Source organism: Malus domestica, chromosome 10, assembly GCF_042453785.1.
Source record: "Malus domestica chromosome 10, GDT2T_hap1".
In the NCBI taxonomy this organism is placed as follows: Eukaryota; Viridiplantae; Streptophyta; class Magnoliopsida; order Rosales; family Rosaceae; genus Malus; species Malus domestica.
The window spans coordinates 36596974-36613327 of NC_091670.1; the positions used below are offsets into that span (position 1 = coordinate 36596974).

Consider the following 16354-nt stretch of genomic DNA (forward strand, 5'->3'; position numbering starts at 1 on the left):
TACTCGAAATCATATCTGAAAAAAATTATTGAGATTACATCTCGACAAGAAACCTAGAGAATTACTCACATTAGCAACACATGTCACTTGAAATTTTTTCCAAAAAATTATTGACGACAAGTGGCATTCAAAATATGTCCGAAAACCTTATTTTAATAGGGCAATTTAATTTAAGTGACCATATTAATTCAATCAAAATAATAAATTATGTTTGGCCCATGGCCCTTTAGCCCCCTCGGTTAGAGATGATTTTTTATCATAAGGCTATGTTTGGCCTATGACCCTTTGACCTCCTCGATTGGAGATGACATGAAATATGGCATATCACTGTTCATTCTAGTAACCATTTCTGTCCCAAGAAACTAGAGGGGGGCGGGGGGCCGTCTGTAAATCACATCGGAATGAAGTTACAACTTTGATTACTTTGTCTTCGGAATCATTGAATCTAAAATTAGCAAAAGAATGTCAAAGTAATACTAAGCAGTACGCATACCTGCAGAAAGAACTGAAATATTTTTCCTTCGAAAATATAGATTTACTGTTGTTCATAACGACTTATGGATTGTAGCTATAAGCAGATATGATAACTCTTTTCTGCTTGTTGCAATTTGGACATCTAAATAATCCTTGGCCTATACAAATATGAAACATTTCTTGCTCTCTGTTCAACTCCAATCTATTTTTTTGTTTTCAAAGTCGTCTTCTAACGGCTGAAGTCTGTTGTGAGCCAGCCTGCCCATCACAGCCATACCTGAAACAAAAAGCCAAAATTTGACGACAAAAAATCGGAAGGAAGTTGATTTCCGCATATCCCTTTGGGACAAAATGCTTGTGCGAAAATCATTTCCCAAAACAAAAAACGCACATCTAAATTTAAGACACTAGAACGCGCCCCTCTTGATGCAAATATCACCTATTGTTCAATCCACGCTATATCGTTTGTGTTCTTTGTGTGATTCGATTTTATGATCTCTATCTCGTTGAACCATTTTCTGCATCAAAATACACAGTTTTCTACTTCTATGTATTACAATGTATAGGTACATGAGTTCAAGATTTTACCTTCTACTACTCTGAAGAAAGCCGACCACCATCCTTCCCTAGGTATATGGTGTTGATTCAGTGTGTCGTCTATATCTTTGTCATGCTTCCCTTCCAAAACTCCCTGAAGTGTTATTACTGCGTCATTTGTTTTCATGAGGATATTGTTTTTGTCTTCAATGTCCATTCCTCGAAGGTCATTTTGCGAAGAAGTGAGACTAACAGCTAAGGCTAACTGGGCAGCTGCGGCCCAGCGCGAAGAGGCTAACCATCCCCTCTGGCTCTGACCAGCCAGCTGCTTCGTTTGGTCTCTAACCACCTTATTCTGTTTACCTCCAAATACCAGGCCGCGCAAGTACTCAGCATTTGCAGGTCCCGTGCTCTTGACCATCTTGGAGAAGGCACTCTCTTCGTTTGATAGGAGTTTGTCTGGGGAGTCATGTTCCAGGACCTAAATGGAGAGGACGGAAGTTATGAGTTTAAGTACTCGGAAAATTGGTAAAATATTATTGTATGAGCCCAGTACGATATTCCTCTCATAAAATGCACGTGGGAACCGTTGTTACATAGCGGAACCTGCATGCATATCCTGCAAGGGAGGTTATATATGACAGGCGCATACAAGGATTCCTGCTTGCATTAAAGTGAGGGCATATACCTGACCGGCATCCAGAACCAGAATTTGATCACAGTCAATTATGGTATTTAATCTGTGAGCAATAACGAGCATGGTGCACGATTTGAACTCTTCGCGAATTGTTTTCTGGATAAGAGCATCAGTCCCAACGTCGACAGCAGCAGTTGCTTCATCAAGAACAAGAATCTTTGATCTTCGCAGCAATGCTCTAGCAAGACTTAATAGTTGCCTCTGCCCAACGCTAAAGTTTTCACCTCCTTCGGAAACCTTGATGCAATAAAGACAAGTTAAAACTTACTGGCAAATTGTCACTTTTCAATGCTCACTTAAGCAGCTTCAACTTAACAGATGTACTTATACCTCAGCATCCAGACCGAGAGAATTCCGCCTAATGACATCCTTTAGATGTGCCCTCTCTAGAGCTTCCCAAAGGTCAGCGTCGCTATGCTCGCTGAAGGGATCAAGGTTAAACCGCACGGTTCCTAGAAGAGAGATGATGGAAATCAATTAGAATGCTGCATTTTATGTATATAGGTTGAAAATGTCAGCTCCATCAAAGTGCATAGATTGAATAAGTGCATACCTGAAAAAAGAACGGGTGACTGCGGTATGATACTAAGAACTTTTCGCAAATCCGTCAGTCCAAACTTGGAAATATCACAACTATCTATCAAGATTCTTCCCTTTTCGATTTCTACTATTCTAAACAATGCATTAATCATGCTAGATTTCCCTGCACCAGTTCTTCCGACTATTCCTAGCTTTTCACTCGCAGAAACTGTAAAAGATAATCCGTGCAATACCGGAGGAAGTCCAGGCCTATAACGCAGGACGACATCTTCAAACTCGATTGATCCTGATGATGGCCACCCAGGTTGGGGACGGTTGCTTTCAATTACAGCCGGCGCCTCAGAAGGCAGTTCTATATAGGATCCAACACGCTCAACGGCATTTAAACTATTTTCAGCCAGGCTGGCTGTCCTAAGAACACCGCTCAACAAATTTGTGATATTTAAAGTATAAGTGAGAAGTAGACCCATTGTAGATGCAAATGCTACTTTGTCTTCTGCTCTTCCGTTTTGCATGACAGCAAAGCTTGCTATCAACCAAATCATCAGACCTCCGAGCGTTTCCAACCTAATCGTAAGCCAGCGATTTGAACTCATATTCACAAGGGTAAATCTGATGCTCTTATCCATGGACCTTCCGCTAATGTTGGCCATCCGATCATACGCTTTGTAGGCGCGAATGGTTGACAAACCATTCAATGCTTCTCCAAATTGTGCATAAACTGGAGATCTGCTAATGGAATCCAAGCGTTTCACTTCACGGGATGTGCTCTGTAAAACGCATAGATAAGTATTAACATTTTATGCCGAATGATGATACTAAATAAATGGAAGAACTAATAAAGATCGATACTATATATCAAACTTACCTGATAAAAAAGATAGGCTGCATAGAACAAAATCAGAAGTGGCATTATGGCCCAGAGGGATATTGTGCTCACAATGCCTATGAGCACAAAAGTTGCAAAGAGCTGCCACACTTGACCCATAAACATGTTCACAACCATTGCTACACCGCGATCTATGTCACCCAGATCTTTCGCAAACCTATTGATTATCCGTCCTGTTGGATTAGTGTGGAAGAATACCATTGGAGCTCTCATTATAGCATTAAGCAGAGCATCGTGCAATCTTCTGGCTGCACGAAGGCTTGATGTGATTAACCAAACAGAGTTTGTCAGTGTCACTGTTACCTGAGTCAAGCAAATTCAGATTTAAGTATTTTATGGAAGAACTGAATAAAATGATGTCGCTAACATGCAAAAGTGAGAATCTGCTCCCAGTTACGCGCCGGCTCACCTGACCAAATGACAGAAGACCATACACAAGAATGAAGAATCCAGGTTTGTAACTCTTCGATGTGCTTTTTGATGTCCAAACACTTAACCATGTGCTGCTCGAAACTCGAAGAACTTCTGTTAATGTATAACACGCAAATAGAACCATGACCACCCATAGTCCTCCTAATGCATTTTTGTACCTGCAACAAGAACAGATAGACTCAATTCATTCATCGATTCCTGATGATCAGATTAAGAACTTGCCACGGGCAATAAATATTGTCAAAAAAGACTAAAAGCATTCATGACTGGTATTACCTCATTAGAATTTCCCAACTGACAATGCCTGTTTCCCTTTCCTCTTGTTTAATGAGTACGGATTTCGCCCCTTTCCCTTTCTCTGGGTTGCTTGCATCTTTTGGCAACTCATTCGACACCCCATTGGAAGTAGGTGTTGAGCTCTCATGGTTATCATTTTCACTCTCTTCCTTTTCTTCGACATGTGCTTCCAATTTCCCTGCATTTTCCATCAGCTTCTGGAACAGCGTACTGCTTTCAGAGAGCTCCTTAAAGGTTCCCTCACCTTTAATCATACCTTCAGAGACTAAAATAATACGATCCACTTGAGGAAGAAAATGTAGCTGATTTGTGACCAGCACCCGAGTTTTCCCTTGCAACTCTTCCTTGATACAGTGGTTGAAAACCTCTCTCGCCACATGAGCATCTAGAGCACTTAACGGGTCGTCAAATATGTAAACATCTGAATCAGAATATACAGCTCTAGCCATTGAAACTCTTTGCTTTTGACCGCCGCTAATATTCACCCCTCTTTCACCTATCTCTGTTAGATCTCGACCCTAGAACATTTAAGTGTAGTAGTAAACGAATCAAAACCTTTACATGCTAGAGCAGTACTTGCAAGCCAAAAAATTCACATAATCCACTTACTGGAAGTAAGTCTAGATCGTGCTGTAACTCGGTCAAATCAATGGCCTTCCAATATCGTTCAGATTCGAATTTAGATCCAAATAATATATTTTCGCGTACCTAGAAAAATAAATTTTGTAAGCTCAGAAGTGTACATAGGGGTTACAAGATTAAACATTGGAGGTGTACTCAATTAAGAGAAGCCGAGACTCACAGTAGCGTTGAAAATCCATGAAACTTGGGGAACATAAGCTACAGTCCCCCTGACTACAACACTGGCATCTGTTCTGGGAGGCAGCTCACCAAGCATGGCTGATACCAGCGATGTCTTCCCTTCTCCAGTTCCACCAACAACTGCTACTAAGCTGCCAACTGGTATATCTAAGTTGATGTTCGATAATGTGGGATTCTCTGCCTGAAAAAAAAAAAAAAAAAAAAAAAGAGAGAGAAGAAGATCAGGCATATCAAGTACAAACAAATATTCCTGGGATTTCTACACATTTTCTCATGCAAAATTTCAACGTAACTAAGAATGCACTATATATCCATAACCATCAAGCGCTGACCTCTGAATCCCATGAAAAGTACCCATCCTTAATTGAGATGGCTGGAAGCCCTGGTTCAAGAGGCAAGTTCGGTACTAGAATTCTCTCCTCAGTTAAAAATAGTTCCTCCAAACGTTGTAACGATACATTTGCATTCACAATCTATTAAATTAGAGCAGAGTTACAAACTCACAAGGATGAGGAGAAACTAGGTAACATTCCATTAAGCACAAACGAAACATATATTACACTTTGAAAAGGAGATCATACAGGTTTAGATGTTAAGCCAAATGCAAGAAGTCAGATAAGTGACCAGGTAAGAAACTAATGGTACCTGACTTAGTAAGCTAGGCAGCATGATTAGAGGAAACCGTAGCACTGCAAAAAGAGAAAGGGACGTAAATGCCCTTGCAGGTGTCAATTCGCCACCAAGAGCAGTGAACACCCCGAACGATGTTAATGTCACAAAAACTGGGATGCTGTTCAGTATAAAACTGTTAAACTGCAAAAATGGTTGCAGCTGGTCAGAGAAACTCTATGGTCACGAATGAGATAGTCCTCAGAAAATGTGTTATCCACCAAATCTATTGACACAATTGTGCTTTAGGTGTTTAGGGAAATAAAATTTTCAGGACGATGTGCTGTGCCTTACAGAAGATAGTAATTGCGCTTTACGGAACCTTGACAACTCATCATTCCTTATACTTTGAACTCGGTGTTGGAAACTTGTCTCCCAGGCGTAACATCTGAAACATTTTATTTCAGACGAATGTGAGGAGGATTACTTTCAATGGCTTGCTATCTAGAAATGAAAAGGGAAGCTGTAGCCAAATTCAACCGTACTTCACTGTATCCATGGCTGCCAAAATTTCATTCATGAGGCCAACTCTCTTGTCAGTTTGCTGTAGTCCATCTTTTATCAGTTTTCGCATTTTGCTGATCACAAATGTCTTTTCACAAAGGAGTTTAAAACAAATGAATCATTACACGAAAGCATTTAACGTTATGGAAGCCTAAGCTTAACTTTTGTAGCAAAGTGGTAATCTAAACAGACTTTTGGTTGAAAAAGAACTGAGTCCGTACCTGTAAGGGGATCATGAGAACCAGCATTCCAGATCCAATGAGTGATGCCACACCTAGTTGCTGGTAAAGAAGAACCATAGCTACAGTGATACGAAAAGGAGCTGACCACAATCCATGAAGTTGTTGACATATTTGCTAAATCATGAGAAAGCCCATATCAGTTATAAATCCACAATTCAATAAAATGACTTGAAATACAGCGTTTCCAAGAATCAGAAATGGAATTTCCATTTAATAGAAAACAAGACATCAGAATGTTGAATTAGTGGCCAAGTGGCCAACTTTTGGCTAAATAAAATAAACAAAAGGAGATAGACAATATCATTATGTTTGTTGAAAAGAAAAAAAGGTTATGATGATGTTTGTAGAAAAAGAGGTAAAGGCTAGCAAGTAGCCTTATTATTGGTTTTGTTTATTGGGTATTTTATGATGGATGAATGTGAGCATACAGAAGTGAGAGAGGTAGAGTACACCATTTTCTGTTTTCGAAGCCCATCTTTGAGAGAGAAAAGGCAGCTGCAGAAAACAGAAAACTGAGAGCAGAAAAAGAAGAAGGTGCTCTTCTCTTTGGTTAGTAATCACCCACCAAGGCAGTTGTTGTTGTAATAGCTTTGAGCTTTGTATAGAGAAGAAATTATTCACAATATTTCTTTCTCTATTTGTTTCTTTGGTGTGTGAGAGCTATTGGTTGTATTGGGGGTTTTTGGGTTGTGAGCTTGCCAACACTTTGTAAACTCCCATTTGGTTGATAGTGGATTATTGGGTGAGCTCCTACTGCTTCGAGGACGTACTCCAGTTACACTGACTGTTGAGGAACCTCGTTAAAATCTTGGTGTCTTTTATATTTTGTTCTTGCATTCCATTTGATATATTTCTTGTGGGTTAGCTTGAGTTGGTTCAAACAGGTTTGGTGCTATCCTAGCACAACAAATTGTATCAGAGCACTGGTTGCTCTTGGGTACTGTCTAGTTGCCAAATATGTCAGACGGGCAAGATGAGAATCCTTTTGGAAGCAACTCCGGGTTTACAAGAACTACGGTGCAAAATGCAAAGTTCGAAGTGGAAAAATTTGATGGCACAAACAACTTCGGGATTTGGCAATGTGAGGTCAAAGATGTGTTGGTTCAACAAGATCTACTTGGCGCTTTGGGAGAGAAGCCGGAAGCTATGTCGAAGCCGGAATGGGAGAAATTAAATTTATGGGCTTGCTCTTCAATTCGGTTGTGCCTTGCAAAAACTTAGAAGTATTTTGTGATGCGGGAGACATTTGCAAGTGTGTTGTGGCAAAAATTGGAAGACAAGTATATGATGAAGAGTGCAGAGAACCGGCTACACTTGAAGAAAAAGCTCTACCGCTTCCAATACAAAGAAGGTACAAAAATGATTAAACACCTTGATACTTCTAATAATATTAAGGATGAAGATAAGGCCTTAATATTGTTGAATTCCTTGCCGAACTCTTATGAGCATTTTGTTACCACTATTATGCATGGTAAAGAAACTGTGAAATTTGAAGATGTGTCAAATGCCTTGATGAGTTATGAAATAAGGTATAGAGATAAAAATCATAATAGTACCTCTGAAGCTTTATTTGTTAGAGGTAGATCATCGGAGAGAATATCATCTTCTAGTAGGAAAAAATCACACTCTCGACCTAGAGGAAACTCTAAAGGTAGAAAAACCTTGGAAAGGGATGAATGTGCCTTTTGTCATAATAAGGGCCATTGGAAGAAAGATTGTCCTAGGTTGAAAACCAAAGGCAAAGAAAGTTCTGAAGCTAATGTTGCTGAGGTTGAAACAGATTTTTCTGATTTTGCTTTAACCACTTCCTCATCATTTGATTGTGCTACTAAGTGGGTGTTGGATACGGGTTGTAAGCATCATATGACTCTCACAAGGATTGATTTTCAAGCTTGAAAGAGTTTGATGGTGGTGTTGTTTTCATGGGAGATGACAATCCTTGTACAACAAAAGGGATTGGTACAGTTCGTTTGAAGTTGCATGATGGCATGGTTAAAGAGTTGACAGGTGTTCGATATGTACCGAATTTGAAGAAAAATCTTATTTCTTTGGGCACTTTAGAATCCAAGGGCTTCAAATTTCATTCAAATGGGCAGACATTGAAAGTTACTTATGGTGCACTTGTTGTGATGAAAGCTCCTCGATGTGGTCATTTGTATCTATTGCAAGGAAGCACCGTGACAGGTGAAGCGTCTGTAGTCTCAGAAAATATGGGCACATCTGATTCAGAAACTACTAGACTGTGGCATATGAGATTAGGACATGCCGATAAGAAAGCTCTACAAGGGCTTGTGAAAAAGGGTCTTCTAAAAGGTGTCACGACTTGTAAGCTTGATTTCTGCGAGCATTGTGTCTTGGGAAAGCAAACTAGAGTGAAGTTTGGTACTGCAGTATATCAGACGAAGGGCATTCTTGATTATGTGCATTCGGATGTTTGGGGTCCTACAAAGACTCCCTCTTTGAGTGGTAGACATTGGTTCGTAACCTTTGTAGATGATTATTCTAGAAGGTCTTGGGTCTACACTATGAAGCACAAGAGTGAGGTGTTGAGCATTTTCTTGAGTTGGAAGAAAATGGTTGAGAACCAGACTGGGAGAAAGATTAAGATTTTGAGATCGGATAATGATGGAGAATACACATCCGACCCTTTCTTTAAAGTTTGCAAAGAGGAAAGGATTGTGAGACATTTTAGTGTCCGGGGAACTCCACAACAAAATGGAGTTGCAGAAAGATTGAATCGAACCTTGCTTGAGAAGGTTAGATGTATGTTGTCTCAGTCGGGTTTAAGCAAGTCATTTTGGGCAGAGGCAGTTAATTATGCATGTCACATCATCAACCGATTACCCTCAGCTGCTGTTCAGGGTAAGACACCAATGGAGGTATGGACTGGAAAACCTTCTTCTGATTATGACTATATCCGTATTTTTGGTTCACCTGCTTATTTTCATGTGACTGAAAATAAACTTGATCCTAGAGCCAAAAAGGCTATCTTTCTTGGTTTTAATAGTGGTGTCAAAGGTTATAGATTGTGGTGCCCAGAGATGAAGAAACTTGTAATTAGCAGAGATGTGACATTTGATGAAGAAAGTATGTACAAAGACTCTGAGAAGAATGTGAAAGATGTCCAACAGGTGGAGCTTGAGAAAGTTGCCTCTGGTACTTCAAGTCCTATTTTCGCTGATGTCGAAGCTACTACAAGTGAAGAAGTTAGAGATCATGAGGATGTTGAAGAAGTTGAATTTGAAGATTCTATTCAAGTTGAAGAGGAAGTTTCACCTCAAAAGTCTATTGCCAAGAACAGAGGAAAGAGACAAATTACCAAGCCAGCTCGGTATAGTGACTATGTTGTTTTTGCTCTTCCTATTATCATTGATGAGATTCCATCCAATTTCGAGGAAGTCATTGAGAGTGAGGAGAAGGAGAGGTGGTGCAATGCCATGGGTGATGTGATGAATTCTCTCTTAAAGAACAAGACTTGGGAGTTAGCTAAATTGCCTAAGGGCAAGAAAGCTATCGGTTGCAAATGGGTGTATGCCAAGAAGGAAGATGTTGATGAGAAAAGCAATGTGAGATTCAAAGCAAGATTAGTTGCTAAAGGGTATGCACAAAAGGAAGACATTGACTACAATGAAATCTTTTCTCCGGTTGTGAAGCACTCCTCAATTCGCATTATGTTAGCTCTTGTTGCACAGTATGATCTTGAGCTTGTGCAACTTGATGTGAAGACGGCTTTCCTACATGGTGATTTGAATGAAGAGATCTATATGTGTCAACCGGATGGGTATACAGTGAAAGGGAAAGAGAATTTGTTTTACAAATTGAAGAAATCACTTTATGGCTTGAAGCAATCTCCAAGGCAATGGTATTTGAGGTTCGATAAATTTATGAGAGGCTAGAATTATTCTACAAGTAAATATGATCATTGTGTGTACTTCAAGAATTTGCAAGATGGGTCTTTCATTTATTTGTTGATATATGTTGATGATGTGTTGATTGCCTCAAAGAATGTTGAAGAGATTGAGAAATTGAAGAAGCAAATAAAGAATGAGTTTGAGATGAAGGATCTTGGTGAAGCGAAGATCCTTGGCATGGAGATCACTAGAGATAGAGAGAAGGGTTTGGTCAGTTTGAATCAAAGACAATACCTTGAGAAGTTGATCCTGAAATTTGGAGTTCATGATTCAACCAAACCGGTTAGTACCCCTTTGGCTCCTCATTTTAAATTGAGTTCTCTACAGTGTCCTAAAACTGATAAAGAGAAGCTGCAAATGAAAAATATACCATATGCAAATTTGGTTGGTAGTTTGATGTATGCAATGGTATGCTCTAGACCGGATATTGCTCATGCAGTTGGCATGGTGAGTCGATATATGCATAATCCAGGTAAAGAGCATTGGCAAGCAGGTAAGTGGATATTGAGGTATCTCCATGGTACTCAAGATGTTGGTTTATGTTTTGAGAGAGATGACTTTGGTATTGGTCATTTTGCAGTTGGTGATGTTGATTCAGATTATGCAGTTGATCTGGATGGAAGGAAGTCTACTATAGGCTAATTGTTTACTATGGCTAAAGGGTCAGTTTGTTGGAGGTCCATTTTGCAGTCGTTTGTTGCCTTGTCTACTACAGAGGAATATGGCAGTTGCTGAAGCTATAAGTGAGGTCATTTGGATACATGGGCTGATTAGAGATTTGGGGGTTGATCAGAAGCAGGTGGAGGTACATTGTGATAGTCAGAGTGCCATTTATTTGGCTAAGTATCAGGTTCATCATGCGAGGACCAAGCACATAGATGTGCGTTATCACTTTGTGCGTGAAGTCGTTAGTGAAGGAGAGATTATTCTCCAAAAGATTCCAACTAAAGACAACCCCGCTAATATGTTGACTAAGGTTGTTGGTGTAGCCAAGTTTGTTCATTGCTTAAACTTGGCTCACATTTTGCCTATATAAAGAAGGCGTTGAGCAATAGGAGTTTTGGAGCATTTGGCTAGGCATGAGTTGTTCTCTTGCTAGTGTTTGGGAGTAATTTTTGTGTTGATTGTGTTGGTTGGCTTATCCTGGCATTTTCGGAACTTGGCCAAGGTGGAGATTGTTGAATTAGTGGCCAAGTGGCCAACTTTTGGCTAAATAAAATAAACAAAAGGAGGTAAACAACATCATTATGTTTGTTGAAAAGAAAAAAACATTATGATGATGTTTGTAGAAAAAGAGGTAAAGGCTAGCAAGTAGCCTTATTATTGGTTTTGTTTATTGGGTGTTTTATGATGGATGAATGTGAGCATACGGAAGTGAGAGAGGTAGAGTACACCATTTTCTGTTTTAGAAGCCCATCTTTGAGAGAGAAAAGGCAGCTGCAGAAAACAGAAAACTGAGAGCAGAAAAAGAAGAAGAAGGTGCTCTTCTCTTTGGTTAGTAATCACCCACCAAGGTAGTTGTTGTTGTAATAGCTTTGAGTTTTGTATAGAGAAGAAATTATTCACAATATTTCTTTCTCTATTTGTTTCTTTGGTGTGTGAGAGTTAATGGTTGTATTGGGGTTTTTGGGTTGTGAGCTTGCCAACACTTTGTAAACTCCCATTTGGTTGATAGTGGATTATTAGGTGAGCTCCTACTACTCCGAAGGACCAACTCCAGTTACACTAACTGTTGAGGAACCTCGTTAAAATCTTGGTCTTTTATATTTTGTTCTTGCATTCCATTTGATATATTTCTTATGGGTTAGCTTGAGTTGGTTCAAACGGGTTTGGTGCTATCCTAGCACAACACAGAAAAACTGTCTCGTACCCAATCTACGTCTAGAGCATACCTGGACTGCATTAGCATCTGTTGACATCATATTTGTTATCTTCCCAGATGGAAACTTCTTACGGCCTTCATGAGTTATTCTTATAGATTTACGGAATATAGCAGCAACCTACAAGAAAGGAAAACATAAGCAACCAACTTTTCATGAATCACACAACAGGAAACGGAGTTGGGAACTTGAGCTGACCGAAAATTCATTGCAGACAGAAAGAGAATAATAAAAATAAATTAAAATGTGCCAACGAATTAATTTTATATTTATAAAGAACATTACCAAAGTTGATCTGAGCCTAAAACCGACCCGCTGAACATTCTGGAAATACTGAGCTTCACAGAGCACACCAAGTGACTGGACAAAGATGAATAAACTTGTCAAGATACGTCACAACCTCTTCAAAATATGCTGCACACTTAACTTCTCAGTTCTTGGTTACTCAATTAATCATCCATTTTGCATAAAGTTGACGCAGGTCAGTTAGCTGTTGCTTGCCAGAAAAAGTTGAAAACATGATGTTACTTGAGAAAGTAAAAGATAAAAACCATACCACACCAGTGAAAATTAAGAAAGCATAGATGTAACCAATCCAAGTCGGATCGCCTTGTTGCATTGACTGCACACCATCACGAGACAATTATGAACTCTCACGTCGAAACACAAGCTAATAGTAACTTACAAATTTTTGAAGCATAGTAAAAAGCATTGAAACTTCATAGACTCGAACATGAATTCCTTGAACCACTTTTGATACAACAAACTGTAATATGGTAGAAGGGAATACTAGTGATGCTTTGGATAGAAAGACTGACCTGCAAGAGATGACTTAGTAGAACCGGACCCGCAAACTGAGAAAGATCATTTCCAATCTACAAGATGTTCAAGGTAATAAAACTTTAGAGGCAGATAAAGCGATGCTTGTGAAATTTACTCAACAAATACTTTCTGAAAATATTTTGCCTTTCAACTCTATAAACTGGCTATATGTTAATTACCTTGAATAAGCCTCCCCACCAGAACCTACACAGAATATTCGACAAAATTGATTAAAATAAGATAGAAATGAAATAAGGTGTTACAAAATAGGCTGTTTTATCAAAACTAACTTATTGCTAGAACTGAGAACTTATTCAAAATTCACAAAAATCGTAGTTTAAACATTACCTTCCTCCAAGGCTACAGTTCAATGCTCTTAGAAGCCATGGCTTGGGCCTTTGAGATTCCTTATCCCAACATGTCTGGAACCTGCAAACTCAAAACTGTTATGCATGTTCTGCGCTGGACACACGAAATTATGTCGAAGCAACTGAAAAGGAGGCAACATGAAGCGAACTTATTAATTAGTGTCTCAGTCTGATCCCACGCATCCAACTTCCAAACATCTGATTCGGTGATGGGTTTTCGATACCCTAGCTGCATGAGTGGAGTCATCCATCCGAAATATATTCCTACAGAGATGCACAAGAAAATAGTAAGTAGCTCTAGAACACATAAGGTATCCAGCAACACATAACGAAAAGAAACTTAAAGACCCTAAACCAAAGTTACAAAACTGTGGATTAATTATGCCAGGTTTAAGAATTACTTACTGGAAAATATATTAACATGTCTTTCAGGGAAAATTTGTTCTTCTCCAGGTAGTGCTTCATATTCGACATTATCAAGAGGCTCAGATTGAAGAGGAATGTAACCCGGATAAGGATCCAAATTAGGAATATAAACGAGAAGTAGAATTCCAAACAGCACCTACATCAGAACAAGAACCATAGACCAAACTGTAATTAGCATTATATGAAATGATCGGAAACAATGAACTAAGATCTAAGTTTGGTAAAAGTATAACCGGCTTAAGTGTAAATTTTAAATTTCTTCGACAAATTAATGAGAAATAAATTACTCAACAAAGTAGAGCAATGGTCGAGAGGCTTATCAGCCATAAAATATTCAGACAGAAAGGATGTCAGCCTTAATTTGGAGACTACAATATTATGATGGGAGATGAAAGACGAAGAAAAAGGACGAAGATTTTATTGATCTAACAACTTATACACAAGCAATAAAATGAAGAAAACATAATTAGTTAAGAAATTGGGACAAACCTGGCAACAGACCGTGCTTATATACAGATACAGAGTACCTCTGCAAGAGTGCAACAAAAACGAAAAAAGAAAACACTCAGCAACGACTTATATGATAATTATTTCTCAATAGTCTTCAACCTTTAAATAGAAGGGCATTGTCTGAAATTGGTTTAGTTAACCATTATTCCCAAAAGTTATAGTTTTTAGGATGTAAGATGAACAGTTATCGTATATTCGAACATTCTCCCTCATGTGTGGACCTTCCAACAACACTGAAAATAAATCATCTGGTAAGTGAAGGGGAGGAAAACTAACCTGTTGTAGTAATCTGCCACTGAAAGCATAAGGCTTAGCACCACAGCATCTCCCACCAAGACATAAATGACTCCAAACCTTACATACCACCGGAATTCCTTTACGTATATCTTAGTCTCCAAGCCAATCATAATTAGCATGGAGCACCAAGCAATTGCCTCAATGACTGCAGAAGTCATCTGCAAGCGGTTACACTACGTGCGTAAGCTTCATTTCGTATTACAATTTACTGTAGATTCCTATCAATAAGGCACATATCAAAAGTAGCACAAAACAAGAAAATAAAAACAACCCACCTCAAAAGGAGCAGAGCCGGATTGTGTGTTGAAGTTAAAATATGACATGCCCATCAGCAACCTTAGTAAGGGCTGTGCAGTGAAGTAACCAGCCAACAAACCCAAAATGTAATTGTAGTAATTCGTCCTCAATCGAAACCTCCGGGCTTTTGAACTCATCTTGATCATCCATATCCGGTAGCAGCAAAGGCCCATAAGAACCAAGTGAGAAATGCAGATGGCCAGGGAGTCAATTGCACAAGGAGTGTATGAGCCAAAAGCACTTGCTGCTTTAGCTGCCCACACCCAATTAGCTTCTGGTTGGCAATACCAATCTATTGGCTCAAAAACCATAGCTTGTGGCGGCATGCTCGCAATCCAATACAATTAACTTCCTGCCTATACCCTAGGCTCAGAGATTTGGGGTATACAACCCCAAAACAGATGTTCACTACTGAAGGCAGTCTACAAGTACAAACTCATACTTCTTAATGCAATCTTACTTAATCTCAAATTTCTTAATTACTTCACAAAACACTCACAAGGAAATAATTTCTCACACAGAAGCACTTCCTGCAACATAAACAAAACACTAATTTCAAAACATGAATAAGGAGATTCAAAGATTCAATTTTTGTATAGAAATAGGCCAGAAGCACTTGCTGCTTATTGTATGAGCCAAAAGCACTTGCTGCTACAGCAGCCCACACCCATTAACTTCTGGTTGACAATAATAAACAGAATCAAAGATTCAATTTTCGTATGCATCAACAACCCACCTCCAATTTCATAGTTCGTAATCTAATTTTATCAACAAATAAACAAAGAGAAGTGGAAAGAGAAGAAAGCCGTCACCTTTGAGCTCAGTTGCAGAGGAAAAAGAGAACCATCCCAGAAAAATGGGCAACAAGTTTAAGCAGAGAAAATAATATATTCAACGTCCAAAACGCAAATTTCCAAATTCCATAGGTAGCAACGATATATTTATTTATTTATGACTTAAAGAGTAGCCAAAAAACCAACACTAATCAGTCACTGCACACGTCACGGCTTACGGAAACCACACTGCCGTCACTAGGATAACGACATGAAATTGAAATCAAAGAGATTAAATAATTGGCGGGTATTTGGAACCGCATATATCATGCTGGTTTGATAAACGAAAATCACTTAGTATTGTTCATTTTAACGAAAAATTACATTTTTACACCAAAGAATCAATCATATTACTATTTACTTTACCCTTTATTTTGTCCTTATCATTAAAACTTAAAATTTTCAAGTCATTTTTATTAGTTTTCCTTTGATAAAATTGATAGTGATACCCTCACGAGTCAGTCAAATGAGAGAATCTCGGTTCCGGACCGCTGGATGCCGAGAGGATCTAAATTCTGTCGACAATACATGATCTTTCTTTATGGAATCTGATGAGTGCCGTGACTTCTCAGAAAAAGTTCTCCATAAGATATAAAACTTTTTTGTTGAGAGTTTTAACGGAAAATTCGTGGTACTGTTTATTTTAACGAAAAATCATATTTTTACACTAAAAAGTCAAATTTGGTACTATTCATTTTACCCTTTATTTTTTCGTTATTGTTAAAACTCAAAGTTTTCAAGCTATTTTCATTAGTTTTTTTTTTTATCATAGAACAAAATCTTGAATTTAAACACTTGTATATCTTCTTCTTTCTTTTTTTTTATTGCGTAACATATATGATCAAAGAGATAGAGAGATGCAAACAATTATATAGGCGCTAGGGAATGTTATAGTTACGACGCTTGA

The 16354-nt window shown here is 38.6% G+C and overlaps 1 protein-coding gene across 3 annotated transcripts; it reads right to left on the bottom strand.

The window, feature by feature from the left end:
- Positions 1–494: 494 nt before the first annotated feature.
- Positions 495–15567, bottom strand: LOC103422338 (ABC transporter C family member 12-like). 3 transcript variants are annotated; one of them, XM_070806660.1, is made up of 28 exons: positions 15427–15557; positions 15235–15291; positions 14593–15144; positions 14297–14475; positions 14000–14039; positions 13490–13646; positions 13234–13348; positions 13065–13145; positions 12896–12920; positions 12713–12769; positions 12451–12516; positions 12180–12254; positions 11907–12014; positions 6083–6217; positions 5843–5949; positions 5652–5745; positions 5334–5501; positions 5021–5161; positions 4669–4869; positions 4476–4574; positions 3846–4384; positions 3547–3727; positions 3117–3440; positions 2262–3018; positions 2039–2160; positions 1700–1945; positions 1063–1492; positions 495–751 (listed from the first exon to the last, which is right to left on the bottom strand). In XM_070806660.1, the coding sequence occupies exons 3-28, from the start codon at positions 14938–14940 to the stop codon at positions 666–668; spliced, it is 4881 nt and encodes a 1626-aa protein (XP_070662761.1). In that variant the 5' UTR covers positions 14941–15144; positions 15235–15291; positions 15427–15557; the 3' UTR covers positions 495–665. The 3 variants fall into 3 exon arrangements, with proteins under 3 accessions (XP_070662761.1, XP_028966066.2, XP_070662762.1); XM_029110233.2 differs by lacking the exon at positions 15235–15291 and having other exon boundaries at positions 15427–15567; XM_070806661.1 differs by lacking the exons at positions 495–751; positions 1063–1492; positions 1700–1945; positions 15235–15291 and having other exon boundaries at positions 2033–2160; positions 15427–15551.
- Between the last annotated feature and the right edge of the window lie 787 nt (positions 15568–16354).